At 31.6% G+C, this 17,447-nt stretch overlaps 3 protein-coding genes across 5 annotated transcripts; 1 reads left to right on the top strand and 2 right to left on the bottom strand.

The window, feature by feature from the left end:
- Positions 1 to 10: 10 nt before the first annotated feature.
- LOC123709632 (histone acetyltransferase type B catalytic subunit) lies at positions 11 to 3,940 on the bottom strand. The gene is made up of 9 exons (XM_045661088.1): positions 3,799 to 3,940; positions 3,589 to 3,722; positions 3,295 to 3,464; positions 3,058 to 3,229; positions 2,197 to 2,356; positions 1,835 to 2,000; positions 1,298 to 1,446; positions 872 to 1,040; positions 11 to 681 (listed from the first exon to the last, which is right to left on the bottom strand). Exons 2-9 carry the CDS (start codon positions 3,647 to 3,649, stop codon positions 514 to 516), a joined length of 1,215 nt encoding a protein of 404 aa, XP_045517044.1. The 5' UTR covers positions 3,650 to 3,722; positions 3,799 to 3,940; the 3' UTR covers positions 11 to 513.
- A 1,951-nt stretch (positions 3,941 to 5,891) lies between these two features.
- Positions 5,892 to 13,965, top strand: LOC123709344 (putative glutathione-specific gamma-glutamylcyclotransferase 2). 3 transcript variants are annotated; one of them, XM_045660596.1, is made up of 4 exons: positions 5,892 to 6,135; positions 6,226 to 6,454; positions 6,857 to 7,033; positions 13,635 to 13,965. In XM_045660596.1, the coding sequence occupies exons 1-3, from the start codon at positions 6,001 to 6,003 to the stop codon at positions 7,030 to 7,032; spliced, it is 540 nt and encodes a 179-aa protein (XP_045516552.1). In that variant the 5' UTR covers positions 5,892 to 6,000; the 3' UTR covers position 7,033; positions 13,635 to 13,965. The 3 variants fall into 3 exon arrangements, with proteins under 3 accessions (XP_045516552.1, XP_045516553.1, XP_045516551.1); XM_045660597.1 differs by lacking the exon at positions 13,635 to 13,965 and adding an exon at positions 12,864 to 13,381; XM_045660595.1 differs by lacking the exon at positions 13,635 to 13,965 and having other exon boundaries at positions 5,893 to 6,135; positions 6,857 to 8,465.
- LOC123709343 lies at positions 8,523 to 11,000 on the bottom strand. The gene has a single exon (XM_045660593.1). It carries the CDS (start codon positions 10,183 to 10,185, stop codon positions 8,950 to 8,952), a length of 1,236 nt encoding a protein of 411 aa, XP_045516549.1. The 5' UTR covers positions 10,186 to 11,000; the 3' UTR covers positions 8,523 to 8,949.
- Positions 13,966 to 17,447: the final 3,482 nt, after the last annotated feature.

Below are 17,447 nucleotides of genomic sequence, written 5' to 3'. Positions count from 1 at the left end.
AAACAAAGTACAAGAATATGTGTTTTATTTATCAAAAATATTTTCTAAAAACTCAGCCTTTTATTGTTCTTGAAATTTGAGCGAATGCGTATTAAACATATACTCCGAATAAAAATATTAAGCACACATTTCATTAGTGCCTAGATTTGCCAGCATTTCCCACACAGTTCTACCAGACTAAAATCTCATACATTTACTGTTCCATTCAAAAATTATTAATATTCTTACAATAAAAAGAAAAATTAAATCACACAAAATTTATTCAATAAGACAAATTATAAAGTTGAATCTCTAGTATTAATTGAAAATCATACCATCAGAATTACTAACATAATCTTTACACTGAGAAATAAAATAATTATGAGTAACACTGAAGTGCACCATTTACATCAATTATAATATCTTTCAGCAGTACTCAATTGGGAAACATTAAAAACTTATATCACAAGAATTTTAATTATTTTCTCACGTTCATGTTTCATGATAGTTATCAGCTATGCTAAATAACAGTTATCAATAATGTTGCAGGCGGTGGATCACACGTCGGTACTCCTCTTCTATCGCTAGGTATTGTCCTGAAAGACGATTCTGTGTCTCGTTTATACCTACAGTGCTAATCGTAGCTGCATATTCATCTGGCTTTAGGACTTTTTCCAGTTTCTTCATTTCTAATTTCTTTTTCTGTAAAGCAAAACAAATATATTTTATACAAAATAATAATTAATTTTCTATAGCTAAATGAAAAAGCCACAGAACTTTTTAACCAGCAGAGCATTTCCACATGAATATCTCAATGCTAGTAATGCAAGTTTTTTTATTTGAGCTACAGAAAAATATTCTTCAATAAAATTAAACTTCACATTGAAATTACCTGAAATGGTGCATTCAGACGGTTCTTTACATCTAATCTATACTTTAGATATGAAGTCTTATCAGATGTATTGGTGCTCTTTAGTCTAAGTATTTCATAAACTCGGCGAGCTTGTTTTTTGTTTATTTTGTATTTACTACGTGCTTGATCCACCATTTCTTGTGAAAATCTGTAATTTTTTAAATATTTATTGATATGTAATAGTATTAAGAGTTATATAGTTAATAGAAAAAAGTATCAGTTAGGAGTGCAGTGTTTTATGGTTACGTATGTCTAAAATTATCCTAAGAATTACTCATGCAGTCTTCACTTATCTTCATTTTAATAGCTCTATTAGCTACTAATTTCAGTACTTGCTGCAGACATTATATTTTTTCATTATTATTGATTATAATATTATTTTTTAGTATATTATTATTATATTACCCTTCATACAGTTTTTCTGGTTGGAATGCAGGTAGTTTATCACAGTTTTTTGCATCTACATAATCCCTAATCCTTTGGAAATCATCAGATGGATCTTCAACTGTAATGTCTAAAACCTCTGGCATTATTATGAAATGAGAATATACTGCCTAAAAAAAACATAATATGTACTTGTGAAAACTTATTATACTTCTCAATAAAAAAATACTGAAAACCTTTGCACAAGTCATGAAATTGAACAGTAATATTTATTCAATTTCATTACATAGAGGATTGTTTAGAAACCTTGAATATCCCTTGGTATTTGAACTAAGAAAGGATATAAAATTAAGGTGCATTAAACTACAGAAAATGTAATAAAAATTAATCATCAGTACAAGACCTATTTCTAAACAATGCTATAGAAAAATCTACCATTTGTTGCTATGTAGGGACAGTTATATTTGTTTAGGTTTATATGATAACGCAGAAAGAGCCATGATTCATAATAATACAATATTATTATTATAATTTTAAGCACCTAATAATTTGAAATACCTGCACTAATTCAGCACACAATCCGAGCTTTCTAAAAGGTGGCAAAGTGAGAACTTGAGAGATGCGTGGGCGCAGATTACATGGATAGGCATAGTATCTATACACTGTAGCATATGCAGCTGTGGCATATTGAATGTCACCTTCACTTGATAAGTACTTTTCAAACCTGGAAGACAGAGTATTTTTTAATTTTTGTGAATCAAAAAGTGACTTGGTTAAGTGCATCACTACTAAGATTGAAGAAAGTGCTATTCAGAAATTGTTATAGTTGTAACAGTTCATGAGCATGTAGAAGTAGATCCAACTTCATCAAATATGGGTGTTAGTAATAAAATGCCTGGCTTAAGCAATGTAAAACTTACACGGTGAAAAAGGTCCATTGGTCATCATCCACATCAATGAATGAAGCAGCATCAACATACCACAAGAGGAAAGTTTGTAATCTTTTGTGGTAATCAAGAAATCCTGGTATTGTTGTTTCACAGTAGTATACTTCAAAAGTGCGTTTCTCTCCACCATCACCTGAAAAAAAAAAGATCATAGATGAACATTGCTTAGTATAAAAAAATTAAAAAAAGCATATGCACAAAATAATTTTCTATACAGGACTATTTTAAAATTGCACTGGCCCAAGCCTTTTCTTTGACTATTATAGACACTACTTGCTGACTGAATGCATCATTACTTAATTTAATTTGCACCAAAGGATGTAGTAACATTTACGAGATTAGAATTTGTTCTTCAAAGAGCATCAACATTCATGAACATCAAAGTTATTTCAAGCTTGGATAATGTGTTGATCAGAAGCATACTCGAATTTAATTAGTCAGCCTGGGGTCTGCATGATATGAAGTACTGCCCTATATTGGAACACATAAGAATCGGAATAAATTTACACAGTTTTTATACAAATGGCTTTATGACACTTACGCCATTCTATCCTTTAATTAAACATTGTTTAAGTTAGATACAAGCTAAATAGTTATCAAATTTTTTATGGAAATTATTAGTAAGCCTAGTGTTGTACAATTGGTATTTGATCCAAAGGGCAGTCCAATTTCTATGTTCTTGGAGCAAATTCGCAAAAGTGATGTTAATTCTTGATACATTAAATAACTCAAAGGTATCAATAAGTAAGTAAGTATTAGATAACTACTTGATAAGCATTAGATTAGTTTATTAAGCAATGATTTATAATACCAAAACATATGGATTTAACTTACAAGATTCCAAGGCAAAGGAATGTAGAAGTTTTCCATGGGGAGTAAAAGATTTATCAGTTTCTAAGGCAGACACAAATTCATCCAAATTTGTAAAATAACCTGGTGCCAGCACCTTTCTTATTTCACCTTCAATGTCATCTGCTTTTAACCCTGCTAATTTCTTTGGGTCAATCTAAAATGAAACAATAATGTTAACAACAAAACAGGACTGTGCATGTCTTCCAAAATAAAACTTACCTTGTCAGAATATGAGATTCCTAGATAAGTTTGCAGGCTCCCCGCACTATAGTATAGTTTAATCTTCAGGTCTGTATAGCCAAAAATATTTTCATTCTCCCCAAAAACTTGGTGACACATTTCTGGTCCAAAACTTGTTTCATTGTTTTCAATATCCTTAGATGATCGGACTGTAATTCATATATAAGCTCATATAATTAAGCGTGCAAATTTTTAACTCTTATAAAACTCGATCATAAATCTCAAAATCTGAATCTGAAAAAGTTTCATAACTATAGATTGATATTTACTTACCTAATTTGAATTCTGTGACATCGATTCCATCAACCACTAAATGTCCTAGCATGTTAGCCATTTTCAGTTAATAAAATATTTTAAGAAGCAGCTGTGACACATTCCCGCGCAAATCAACTTATTTCTTAACCGTTCTAAAAAGGTTATGAGTTAATGATAAATCTATGTTCATTTACCTTTATAATGTGAAAAAATAAAACATTTATTTACCAGAGCTTTATGCCTAAATTAAATTTAAGGTCGCCGTAGTTAAATTGTGTCACAAATTTGCATTAATATAATGACGGTAGCAGATTTAATGGGTATAAAAGATTATTTTCACATCCATCAAAATATATATCCTTAAGTTCATCAGAAATTTTTAAAATTTTGACAAATCTTATTTGACATTTCTATTTCAGTGTTCACATCCGGTCATTCGTACAGATTAAAATTCTTTCTTTCATCATAAGACAGATAATGAAGGGATGGCATGTGACGTACTCATATTATGAAAATTTAAATATTATTGTTAACTATATTATTAATGTTCAATATTATTGAAAATGGTATCATAAATTAAGTGTTCACGATTTTATGAACAGGGTTTTGCTCTTAATTAAACTTTAAGAAGGAATTACCGAATTCTATAAATCGTAAATGAAACTTAAATCTGCTTATCGAATTAACTTTAATTACTTTATTTTATTCTTTAGCTGGGAAAGCTATCTACTACTATCGGGCTACTTATCGGGAAGCAGACCCATCGGACAGAGCACAAGACATAGACTTTCCTCGTGGTGCTATTACGCTCAACGAAAAGACCATAATTCTAAATATTTGCAAATATAATATACAAAAATTTGACGAATTTACATTCATCGAATTGCGGTTCTCGCGTTTTTCTACAGAAACGAGATTCTGACTATAGTTAAAGTTATTGCTAATTCTTTGACCCATTGTTTTATACTTAAACCTGCGTTGCCTGTCTACACTTTAACTGTAATATAAATGCTTATTTCAGATTCACTAAGAAATAGCTGGTGATCCAGAAATGCCTGTTACGTTGAAATAAATATTAAGAAAAGTATTAAAGCATTTATTATTTAAATTTTTAATATGCAAGTTGCAAACGTCGAAGTGCGCTAACATATCGCAAGGAGATAGTACTATGGCGTCAAAAATGCTTGCACAAAATTAAACAATATAGAAGAGAAGGCAGGTAAATATATATTATCAGGATGAAACGTGGGTAAACGTAGGCAAGTAGCATTATTCAATAATAATGTGGTAATTAACTTTTTATAATCTATTTTCGAAATATTAGAAGTCGGCAATCAAATTTTGCACTTAAAACCTTTGTTTATAGATTTATGTTGCCAAATGAATAGATAAATTTAGAAATCCATATTTATAGATAATATTTTTCAATTTATTCATGTTTAAGTGTTTTTTTTCCAGGATGTATCATCAATAAAGTGTGGTGTGATACCAAGATTTAATATTTACTACAAGCTTCCCTCGATGGCCCAACAATAGGGCTTAAGGTACCTACAGGTAAAGGGAGGCGACATATAGTTAGCCTTGTACTGAGCGAAGAAGCCTTATTCGTTTTTGGGGCAAAAAAGGCTTGGCAGATTACCACAAGGGAAGTATTTGAGAAATAGTTCACAAAAATACTTCCAAAATTTAAACCATGCTTGGTAGTATTAGATATTGATCTTCGATGAAGGTCGAAAAAGTGCCAAGCGCAGAATTTTTAATAATTCATGTCAATGAAGATGCTGATGATGAAGATAGTGATATAAGAATTAATTTAATAATTATTAAAGATTTAATGCAAATGGACGTATTTATTCTCTAGTGGCTCAGGAAATTCAACAACGCCCGTCACGCTCCTCCACATCAGCACTAGCCCCTATATCCAGCTTGCACTCGTTTGTTCTATTTTGTACTGACCCTCTAGAGGTTGATCACATAATCAAAAACCTAAAACGCATTCACACAAAGACACACACACAGGGTTCCCAAATCTTACACATTGTAATGCATATTTACTTAAAATGAATAAATACATTTTTATTTATTATTATTACTCGCCGTTAAACCACTTATAATGTGGAGCAGCGCACTTAATAAAATGGATACATTCACTAACAAATTAAATGTATCATGTATAGACTCAAATGTTCAGACTCGTATTAAAATTTAAAAATTGGCTCGGCTAAAGGTTTGTAATCTCTGATATGTCAAAATATGATAGCGGTCAGAATTCTACGGAATTAAAAATCAGAGTATAGTAGGTAGTAGTAGACATTACAAATTATATAGACATAGATCACATTATATATAGACACAGACCAATTATTTGTTTATTATTCATATAGACTTCGTAGCTGTCAGGCATTGAATTTAAAAATTATTAAAAAAAATATGTGGGTTTTTGGCTATGGATCACTAGTGTGGAAAGTTGATTTTAAATATGAGTCAAAAACTGTTGGGTATATCAAAGGTTACCTTCGGAGGTTTTACCAACATAGTATCGATCACAGAGGTGTACCAGAAAAGGTGAGGTAGATAAAATTATTAGTCAACATTTTTAATAATTTAAGAACTTAAATTTTCTTAACATATTATGGTTCTAAACTTTGTATACAGCCGGGAAGAGTGGTAACTTTGATTCCCAGCAAAGAACACAATACTGAAGTTTGGGGAGTAGCATACAAAATAGCTAATCAAGACATAGAAAGTGTAACGAAACACTTGGATTATAGAGAGAAAAATGGATATTCTAAGAAAACTGTTACATTTTATCCTAAAGACAATAAAATTGAACCATTTGAAATAACACTCTATGTTGCAACTAAAGAAAATGAATCTTTTGCAGGTAATAATCATATTTCTTACAAAACAAAGCAACTGAACAAAAAAGTAATCACAAGATTTAAAATGGCAAGTAATAAATCAAATAATACTTGCTGTTTGATTTATTACTTGCTTAAAATTAACCTTTTGTGATAGACTATAAATTTGTAGTGACTTAGCAAAAATGACTTAGGAAATGATTTAGCAAAATTTTGTTTATTATATTATATGCTTTGCTTACAAACAACTAATGAAATTGCTAGTTTTGTTTTTTTAAGGTATATTTTAAATATTACTGATTATAAAATTAAGATAAAAATAGAAAATAAAATTTCACAGTATAGCCTTGACAAGTATTTTCTTACCTTATATAATTAATATTACATTTAATATAAATAAAATTAGAAATTGCCTTTTTTTTCAGGTCCAGCTTCTATTGAAGATATTGCCAAGCAAGTAGTGAGTTGTACAGGTCCAAGTGGTTCTAATAAGGAATATGTTTATCAATTAGCTGATGCAATGAGGCAGATAGCAATGGGTGCTAATGATGAACATCTTTTTGCTCTAGAAAGGGCTGTGAAGCAACTTGATACTGATTAAGGTGCATAATTTAAATAGCCAATTCAAAAAAAAAATATATAGTTAGTTGACTAGTGTTATTAGAAGTAAAGAATTTACGTTCCTCCTACTAAAAGTACATGAAGAAGCATTTACCTCATAATATTTTTGCAGTATAACTTGAGTATGATCTTTAGTATTTATAGTTAATGACAAGGAGTTAATTACTACATATTTCTGAACCTCTAAGTATTATAAAGTATGACCAAAACTACTTTAATGCAATATTTCTAGTCTACTTATTAAATCTATGTTCAATATCAGAGAGGTTCTGAATTACCACACCTGTTATATAATATTGTCCTACTATCATGGGAATTGGTAGCCTGTCCATGGTGCTTGCTCTAGAACATATCACAATGCACATTGTTTTAAAAATAAGCCTGGTTAATAATGTCAGCGATCATACAAACACAAAAAAGTCCATATAGTCTTGTGTTTGTCTTATATACATAATTGCAAATATCATTAAATAAACATGGCCATGTGTCACCTCGTATCACTTAACAAGTTTTTAGAAGTGCTGTGTTTAGTGTTCACTAAGAATAATTTAAAGAGTATTTATATGTGTTGCATCAAATAGAAATTATTATAAAATATCCTGGATTATAGATATATGTTAATGTTATACCATAAATTTCTGATATATGATAGCAGGAATAAGAAAGCAAATTTTGGAATATATGAAGAGCATTTTTTTCCAAATCATTGGTATTATTTGTATTATTGCCATCATTATGAAAACAGATTGTTTTTGTGATGCTAGGCTAAAATAATTTTTAAATGTGATAATCCAGTATTTAATGTTTAGCGCCATCTATGAAAGTAATTTAGAAAAATAGTAGGTATTAAATCTAAGTCGGAAACATTTAAGTTTCAAAATAACACACTAGATGGCGCTTTGATAAATTAAAGTTCATTAATTGAATAACAGGATATTAACATTTTGTTAAAACCCACATATTGCATATTCCTCAATAAGTTATATTTGAATTTGAATTGTAATTAAAATATAAAATACTTCCTTGTTTTAAAAGGTCACTTGAAAAGTTAAACACAAAGTACACAATGCTGTGAATTAACATTCCTAGACATAATCCATTTAAGCTTTGGACTTTCTGTTTAAAGAGATGTAATTATTTATTTTTATATCTATCATAATTTTTATTATATAATTACTTAAGCATGCAAATGTTATTTAACGTAGAAATGAATATTAATAACATGAAAGCAGTATATAATAAGAGTTAATAACATCAAGTTACATTTCAATTTCTTTTAAATTTAACACTTTATATCATTACAATGTTCAAGGACCGATAACGTGATCGAAGTAATTTTCCTGTGATTACGATAGCGTGATATATTTATATTATCTGGTGCTTTAGTTATATAATAAAATTATTTAGTTTATATATACTTTGTTTTATATTTTTTATGAGATTAATCGTTGTTTCAATAAAACTACTAGATTAATAACAATAATTTTATTGTGCAAAATAATTTCCTAAATTACCGTATTCAGGAACGTATTAATTTATTAATACCACGTTATAAGTAACAACAGATTGTTTTCAAAAATAGCTGTGAGTCATAGCGGAAAACAATATTAAAACATCTCTACAATAAAATTATATACATTTATGTTATAAATGGGTTAGCTGACGATTTTTCGGCAGATAGGGAGTGTCACATGGCACTAACTTATCAATTTTGATAACCCACCAGCATTAAGATAGGAAGGAAGTATGACCTTCATTAGTTTATACCAATAATTGATTCTTGAAAATACTTTTAAAATTATAAATTATATACCTTTTTAGCGATAACGAATCGACGTCACGTTTACTTGGACCAATCGTAATTTCGATCTAATATCTTTGGCAATACTAGTACTTGTCACTTCTCACTTCTAACATCTTTCTTACGTCCAAGAAGTTTATCAAGGAAGCTCCGTTTCCTTTTCACTTTTTTCCCATTGGTCTTTTGATGTTCAATCTTCTCCCCTTCTTTCGTCATCTGGTCTATCAATGCTGGAATGGTTAAGTCTACTATAACGTCCATAGGTGGCCTTTTCACGGATTCTCTACTTAATTGTCTTTTTAAATGAGACAGTTCTGGTACGAAGTCATTCTCTTCTAACTCTGTAAGAGAGCTCTTTGACTCGTCCTTCTGTGTTCCCTCTGGAATCTCTTCTACCGTTACAGGCCCATTGTGCAAGATTTCGATATGTGGTTTTATTTCCTGATTAAGTTGAATTTCGTCTACTTTTGTGGACTCAGTACTTTCTTTATTTTCGAAGACTTCATCTTTGTCCTCTGCATCTGTGTTGTCGATGCTTCCTGGACCACTGGATGTTGACTTTGGAACTGATCCTACAACTTTAGGTCTCGTTGGGGGAAGAGTCCAATCCACAGGTTTTCTCTGTGGCGAATATCGCTTGACTAACTCTTCAAATAATTTTTGTCGGTCTGTCTTTGGTGAGCCTTGGTCGTGCGGCAAGCTCTGATGTTTCCTGCGGGTTTCTGGGCTAAGGTTCTCTTTTTCTTCTGTTCCTTCAGTATCTGGCGATCCTAAATCTACTAGAATTCGACGCACAGGTGTCGGAGTACTGTAGGGTTCGGCAAAAGGAAACTTGTGAATTTTTGGGCTTTCTATTTTGTATTTCGTTACGTTTGCAGTAGGCATGGATGCGCGGACGCCACTTCGGGCAAAGTTGCTCTCATGAGGTTCGTGAAGATTGGAGTTAAGAAAATCCCTTCTCATTTTAGAGAGTCGCCTTGTTCGCTCTACAGTACTGTACCTGTAGTCCACATCGTCACTTTGGTTAAGTTCAGATGTGAAATTGTCGGAGTATTTTCGTGTTCGAAATTCGAATTGCGGACGATCATCAGTCCTGGTCTCCCTCATGCTGGAATATCCACTGGTGTTCCGTTTGAAGTTAGAGGTGGTTTTACCGTGGTTAGATGTGATGATGGGCTCGACCTCTCTATAAATGGTTGTGGTGGCCCCGGGAGAGGGTAAGGGCAGGAACACAGTATTGTGTTTTTCAAAGATCTCGCGCCGCTGACTGAACTGGTCGCCACCGATGATCTCGCGCGACTTCACGCTGGTTGTGGGCGATTTAGCTGCCATTTCCGTTCGATAACAAACCACAACACTTTTGTTATTGATACTATTTTCCTGTAAACACTGTTATTCTATTTTTGCACGGCACACATTATGACTTCACCGGTAACATCGTGCCTATCAGAGTACACGTCTACACGTTAAATTGGACAATAAAGGTAGTCCGGTCCGTATAAGGCGGACCTCGCGATATAATGATGACTGATCAATAGAGTGGCTCCGATAAGATAGCGAACGACGAGTTAGCTCTGCACTATTCGGTTTCTTTATCTTTTAGCGGCCGAAACAGTTGTGTAAATAACGAAATAACACAATCATGTTCGTCATTAATCGCGAGTGAAAGCAGACTGAGTCGAACCGAACGTTCATTATATAATGGATATTAAAACAAACGTCTCAGAAACGATGCGTTAGGGCAACTTAGCCGGCTTGCGATAATTGTTACGATAGTCACTTTACACTGGATTGCAATATACAAACAATAGTATTTGTGTCAGCTGAGAGCGCAGTACACCGAAATAAGCTACTATATTTGTTGAGTAATTAAAAATAAATGATTAGCAATCGTTAAGATAAGACACAAATACAGTTTACTTAATGCACACTGAAGTTAAAAGAAAAGTAAATAGGTAATTACATAATAGCACAGTTCTATTTCCTATTCACGTGTCACAATAAATACATGAAAGTTAATTTATGTAGCCGTTTAAAAGTAAGTAGGTGCGTCTAGGCAATCAATGCTGTTCCATTTTAAACAAACGTTATTATCTATAAAATGAACACTAGAGCTCGGACACGAATTACACGAATAAATTCTCTCGCAAAACTGCGCAAGATTTTTTGTACAGTTTGGATGAACGCTTTTTACAAAGTAGTTCAACGACCTTAATACGCTTTATAAACAATACGAAAATAAATCTTTAGTAGGTTGAAAATATTTCGCCACTAATTTAATCCTAAGGAGGTCAGTAAGGAGATATTGTGTGGTTGTTACGCGGTTTTCTAATTTGTATAAAACCAACTCGCTATAAATAACATGTAGGATGAATGAATCGAAACGGAAAGACCACTCCCGCTTCACTTTAAAAAAGAATCACTTCACTATTCGAATGATTATTATGCACATATCAAAAGGTCACCGGGGAATCGACAGTTTGTCAACAAAGCGAATCGGCAAACTATTTGGAATATCCTCTAGTGATTTCTGAAGCGTGACATGTGCATTTTATTTATAAACTTTTTTTTTTCTTCAGCCGGGATCCGATGCTAATTTTACGTATCTATGTAGGAATACAGAATACTATTTGTGGCAATACTCGGTCGGTCACTGACATTTAGAATATTCATATGGTCGGAGACAATAACTATTGATCCTTTAGAATGTAAAATATTAACCTCAGCTACATTTGTGCAAATGTAGATATTATTCTTTTGAAAAGAGCCTTAAATATATATTTAAAATGTGTTCATTGTATAAACAAGGTGTCTTTTCTTGCCTTTTCCTAAACTGATTCATTTTTCGGATATCCAAAACTACACCCTTCAGACTGTGTCAGCTAATAGGTTTGGAAATTAAAGTAAATAGAAATATTAAACTTTTAACTAGACTTTACTATTTTGCCGTCTCACACCATTTTTTACTATTTTGCCGTCTTACACCATTTTTTTAAGAATTCGAGAGCTAAACAAATGTAAAATGTCTTATATTAGTGTTAATTTCTCGATAATGCATCGTGATTAGTAAGTGTATGCTTCAAACATATTACGTTGATACGAGAATTATCTAACACAAACTTAACTGGAATCATTTAAAATAAACATACTATACGTAATATTTAAGAATGGGAAATATTAAAAGAAAATACATTTTAGTGTCACACAATGCCATTTGACACATGATTTTATTGAATTTAATAAATATACTACTTTACAGTCTCTATAGACATTAAAATTGTATAGTGAATGTATATGCGCTTGAAAAGCAAATTACTCATTAGAAAAAATATAGAAACTCTAGTTCTCACGTTCAAAGATAAAGCCGTGTCTCTTGCAATATCTTAACTAATACTTACGCCTGGTTTAACTAAATACGAGTCGTAGATTGTCTATAGAGAAATCTACTACGCATTGTAATTACGACGATTAATATATAGAACCCGGATCTATGTGTAGAATTGCTTTTAAGTTTAAAATATAGATAAAATAATTATAAGTTTTAATTTTCTCTATAACAGTGAACAAATACCTATGACTTTTGCGACACGTCAGATTTCAACAGTGATCTCATTCGATATACATGAAGCGAGGTAATCTCCAAACACGGTAAAATGTGAAGGTGGATAAAGTCGTGACTTATTACGAAAATATTATACCTATATGTATTAGTAGTAAGTTTCCCGCGACTTCGTTGCGTGGCATTATAATTTCTGTGTACAACACATTTTAAAAGGCTCTGTAATATAAATATAATAATATTTTATGCCAATGCATCACACACATATACTTACAGGTTCAAATTATCTTAACCTAAGTTATTGTGGTCGTTATTAAACCATTTTACATAAAGATTGCTAAGTTTTTGAATGAAAGCTTTAGGTAGTCATTACAAATAGGAAATTTTCACATTTTACGTTACAACGTTAAGTGTCAAGTACAGTCTTATGTGAATTTTTTAAATCTTTCAGTGTGTTTCTCCGCAAAACAGCAAACAAAAACGCATAGGGGAAAGATGACTTCAGTTTGATATATTTCAAAGGCACATCTAGAATTGTTGTTTTTTTTAATTAAATTATGATTTATCAACCAGCGACAATGTATTTCTAAAATACCTTGAAACACTTATATTTGGGTTCAAAAACCAGCGTGAGTCATCGTTCGCTTCGGTGATCATAGCTCTTCACACCTGACTGAATTCTTAATTACTCGAGACATCGCTGTTTATTATTCAATACTCGTGTCGTTATAACGGATGACCAAAATTGCCTCCTCCACAAAACTGCTTGTGGAGTTCAGGTTCAAATTGGCTTAGACCCAAAAATAAAGGTCGTGTGAATATACATAATTTGCCTGCTGTATAATTTTTCTCATTAGTACATCCAAGAAAATCATACTTATTCATAACTAATTAAATACCAATTGAATTACTGTCCTAGATTAAAATATTTAATTGAACAACTGGAAACAAAATAAAACAAGTTTTTTTATCGTATCAAATTTTTATATAATTTTTATCGAGAAAACTCACTTTTTACTTAGATAAGGTTTATGTATAACTATAATTAAACCAATATACATTCCAAGCACTAATATGTTCAAAGAATATAAAAGCGCCAAAAATATATTACCAGTAAATAACAAATGTATGTCTATGCGGCCTTCAATATTTGCTGAGATAGGTGTACAGTAGAATAAGAACTTTGGTTCACAATAATTTTAATAACTCACATAATTAGCAGGTATTCAACGAGGTCAAGATTTTCCAGCGTATGTTGTAATAACGCACACTTTGAAGTATTCAAGGCCTGAAATCGGTGACTTACTTGTACAGGAATTTTGCTTAAAATACTGATATTGTATTTTATTTTACGAAACCAATGAATTAAATGTATACAAAAATAAGTATATCCATCCGATCAGTTGTCCTAGCGGATATAAGACGTTAACATTAGTTTTAATTGAAAAACTTAAAACTACTAGATTTGACCATTATACGTTTTTTCACTAAAGAAATTTGTTGTAATTTTATACCTGATCACCTTCCATTGCATCTTCTGCAGCGTTAAACCATACAAATAATAAGTGTTTATTTTTTTTGTAATTTAAACCTATGACATTAAATAAACGAAATCTTTTACCAGGAACAACTTGTCTATTTTAAAATTTTACCATGCTAGTTAATCTATACCAGATATATGAATCTTTTACGTAAGTTTCCGATAAATATCCAACGCTGACGATACTTCTAGGAAACTCTTAAGGCCAAGTATGAATATAGATAAAGTTCTAGTTCATATGTGCATAACGTCCTTATTTTCCTTAATCGGTCTAATAGCCAATTGGAGTAGGAACAGAGGAAGTGTCAAGCGGTGCAGCGAATTGCCTTATATAAGACCACCTCAGCATTGCAACACTGAATGGGTCAATTTTCGAAGTATGTATTTAAGTAGAAACTCGAAATAGTTGGATATACAATGTCTACTAACCTACAAAACATATTAGATTTTATCTCTTAGCTATAAATAACAATAGACCACAAAAGCAATAGTTTGTTTCTGTGCTCTATTGTTATAGATATAGTTAAAGTTTATACCGCATAATAAAATATAAATCCTCGTCTATCAGTCTCAGAGGCTTGTACTAATGGTAAAATAATAATCTAGAGGCTATCAAATTAATTTGAATAAGGTAAATTAAGTTAAAGATTTTTAGCGATGTCCGTTATGGTGCCTCATTTGCCACTTACTTGAGTTATTTTTAAAGGCTCAGTAACTTATAACCATAGTAAAAATCTCTGAGGCTGTTACAACGTTCTTGGACTGTTTTTGGACAACATTTAGAAAAAAAAACATTTAAGTAAGTGTGCAATAGGTGAGCAATATCAATTCATTTGAACATATTTTTTTAATGTTTTTAAAGTACCATCTTAATAATAGATGCTGAGAATATAAAAAAGCCATTAAATGATGATGGCAAATATTAATTAGGTAAAACTAATTGTTTATCGCGTTTACGTCAATTGCACATGCATTCATCGTGCAGGTGATAACATATTACCGTATCACAGAAATCTAATATAGCCACACAGTATCTGGGTGCTTAGTGATAAGGCAATACCGCTTTTACTATTCTAGAACATTCGTTCTTGTATTTATTTTTTAAATCAAAACTGATACCTATAAAATACATTTAGATGGCGCTAAAATTAGTTTCAGGTTCATTATATATATATTTCTACACGATTAGAATAGAGTAGTAATTTTGATTCTTTTTTTTAAATGTATCTCTCGAATTAATCACTGGTAAGCGATAAGGCCACACACTAAAGTGATAAATGTACTTATATGATATTTTTAATCAGAATTACATAATCCATTTTCCTACTAGATTTCTAGTACTTTAAGCGTTTCAAATACTTTCTCTAATTATAAAATGTATTTTTCATGAAATGTAGTAAAATAGCAGTAATTAATAAAACATCAATGCCTTCTGCCTTAAATAATAAATAAATCAATAGCGCTACAACCTTTTAACGTCTGGGCCTCAGATTTCTGTATCTGTTTCATTTTCATTTGTTAATCTAATAGACAAGTAGGTGATCAGCCTTCTGTGCCTGACGCATGCCGGTTTCCTCGCGATGTTTTCCTTCACCGTTCGAGCGAATGTTAAATGCGCACATAGAAAGTAAGTCCATGCATAATACAGCCGGGGATCGACCCTGCGGCCTCAGGGATGAGAGTCACACTCTGAAGCCACTAGGGCAACACTGCTGAATGCATGACTGCCTTATGCCTTAGCATCCACGAAATAATTGTTTATTTATTCAAAATAAATAATGACTACTTTATCTTTCTCATATTTAAAAACATGTTATCTTGTTATTTACGAAAGCTTGTTAGTTAATTAAATTTTCATTCATATCAAATTAACCCAAATCATTAGGCATTAATCAGATAAGGTCACGTGATAACCTTATGAATTCTATATTTACAATTTCCGCACCTTTAAGATAAGAAATGAAGGTACGTTTAATATCGTATATATATATATATATATTAAAATGTGTGACCCTTAGAAAACTAAGTATATATAATATATGGTTATGTTGATTATAAATTTGTGGCTATAAGCTGTGGTCTCATTACACTAGGGTATATAGTGATCTTTAGCTATGACATTGGAGATTTGTATGAAAAATTTGGTAATATTTTTTCGTCTAATTAAAATACTGGCCCAAAATATATGTACAATTTTGCCATTTTGATGGCAGTTGTTTATCCCTTTTTTATAGCAGTGTTGGACTAGTGGCTTCAGCATGCGACCTTCATCCCTGAGGTTGTAGGTTCGATCCTCGGCTGTCCAATGTGCGCATTTATCATTCGCTTGAACTGTGAAGGAAAACATCGTGAGGAAACCGGCTTGTCTTAGACCCAAAAAGTCGACAGCGTGCGTCAGGCACAGGAGGTTGATCCTACTTGCCTATCAGATGAACAAATAATCATCAAACAGATACAGAAATCTGAGGCCTAGACCTAAAAAGGTTGTAGCACCATAGATTTTTTTTTATCCTTTTACTGTAGAAGTCTGCTGGACGGAATGAACTCAGCAAAAGCGTTTGTACTGCATGTCTGTTGAATTTTTACCCGCTTAAAACATTAACAAATTGTTAAAAAAGAAGAAATGTGTTGGAGCAAGGTCCGGTGAGTACGGTGGGTGACGGAGCTTCCAAAGATACTAAAAGTTTATTTGAAGAATCTGTTTATATACCAGTTTCGATCAAGTTCTTTGATAAGTATATTTTAGTTCTAGTTATATAGTACTTCATCATACGTTTTTTTCATAGTAGCATCCTTTAATCATTTTTGGTGGTGTCAGAATTGGTGGTCTCAAGGTTCAAGAATCATTGAGAACAGAATATACAAAGTTCAAACAAGCGAAAATATTAATAGTGCTAATTGTGAGTTCTGTTTGAGTACTAATTATAGCAATTATTTTTCTACATTCTGTTGAAATAAGGTATGCGCGAATAATATTTGCGGACGTATAGTTCGAAATATGGCCACGGAGCGCTAATAAAATATTCTATACAAAAACTTTTAGCTAATGTTATTTATTTATTTACACTTCGTTACCCTATACAAAAACATACATATAAAAAAAGCAGGTTACATAAGTTAATAGGCAACGGGCGACGTTATCGCGAACAAGCGATTTCTTCCAGGCAACCCTAATTTGGAACAACAAATAAAAATAAACACCTACAGAGGGTAAAGTACAAGAAGTGTATAAATAATTAATAAAAAAAAGCTCAAAATAACATACAACACTACCTATAACTAAAATAAAGAAAAATCTAAACAAAAAGCAAACAAATGAACAATAATATGAATAAACAAAAATGTAAAAGGTAATGCAAAGGGTTAATTCAGTCACAATTAATATATGTATCTAATTTCCAAGCAGAAGAAAAATGATCAAAAATATTTTAAAAACAATTAAAAGATTAAGGTCGTCGTGTTATAAATATGTAAGGAATTCCATAGCAGGATACT

This window comes from Pieris brassicae, chromosome 5 (assembly GCF_905147105.1).
Source record: "Pieris brassicae chromosome 5, ilPieBrab1.1, whole genome shotgun sequence".
Lineage (NCBI taxonomy): Eukaryota > Metazoa > Arthropoda > Insecta > Lepidoptera > Pieridae > Pieris > Pieris brassicae.
This window is presented reverse-complemented; position numbering and strand designations above follow the sequence as displayed.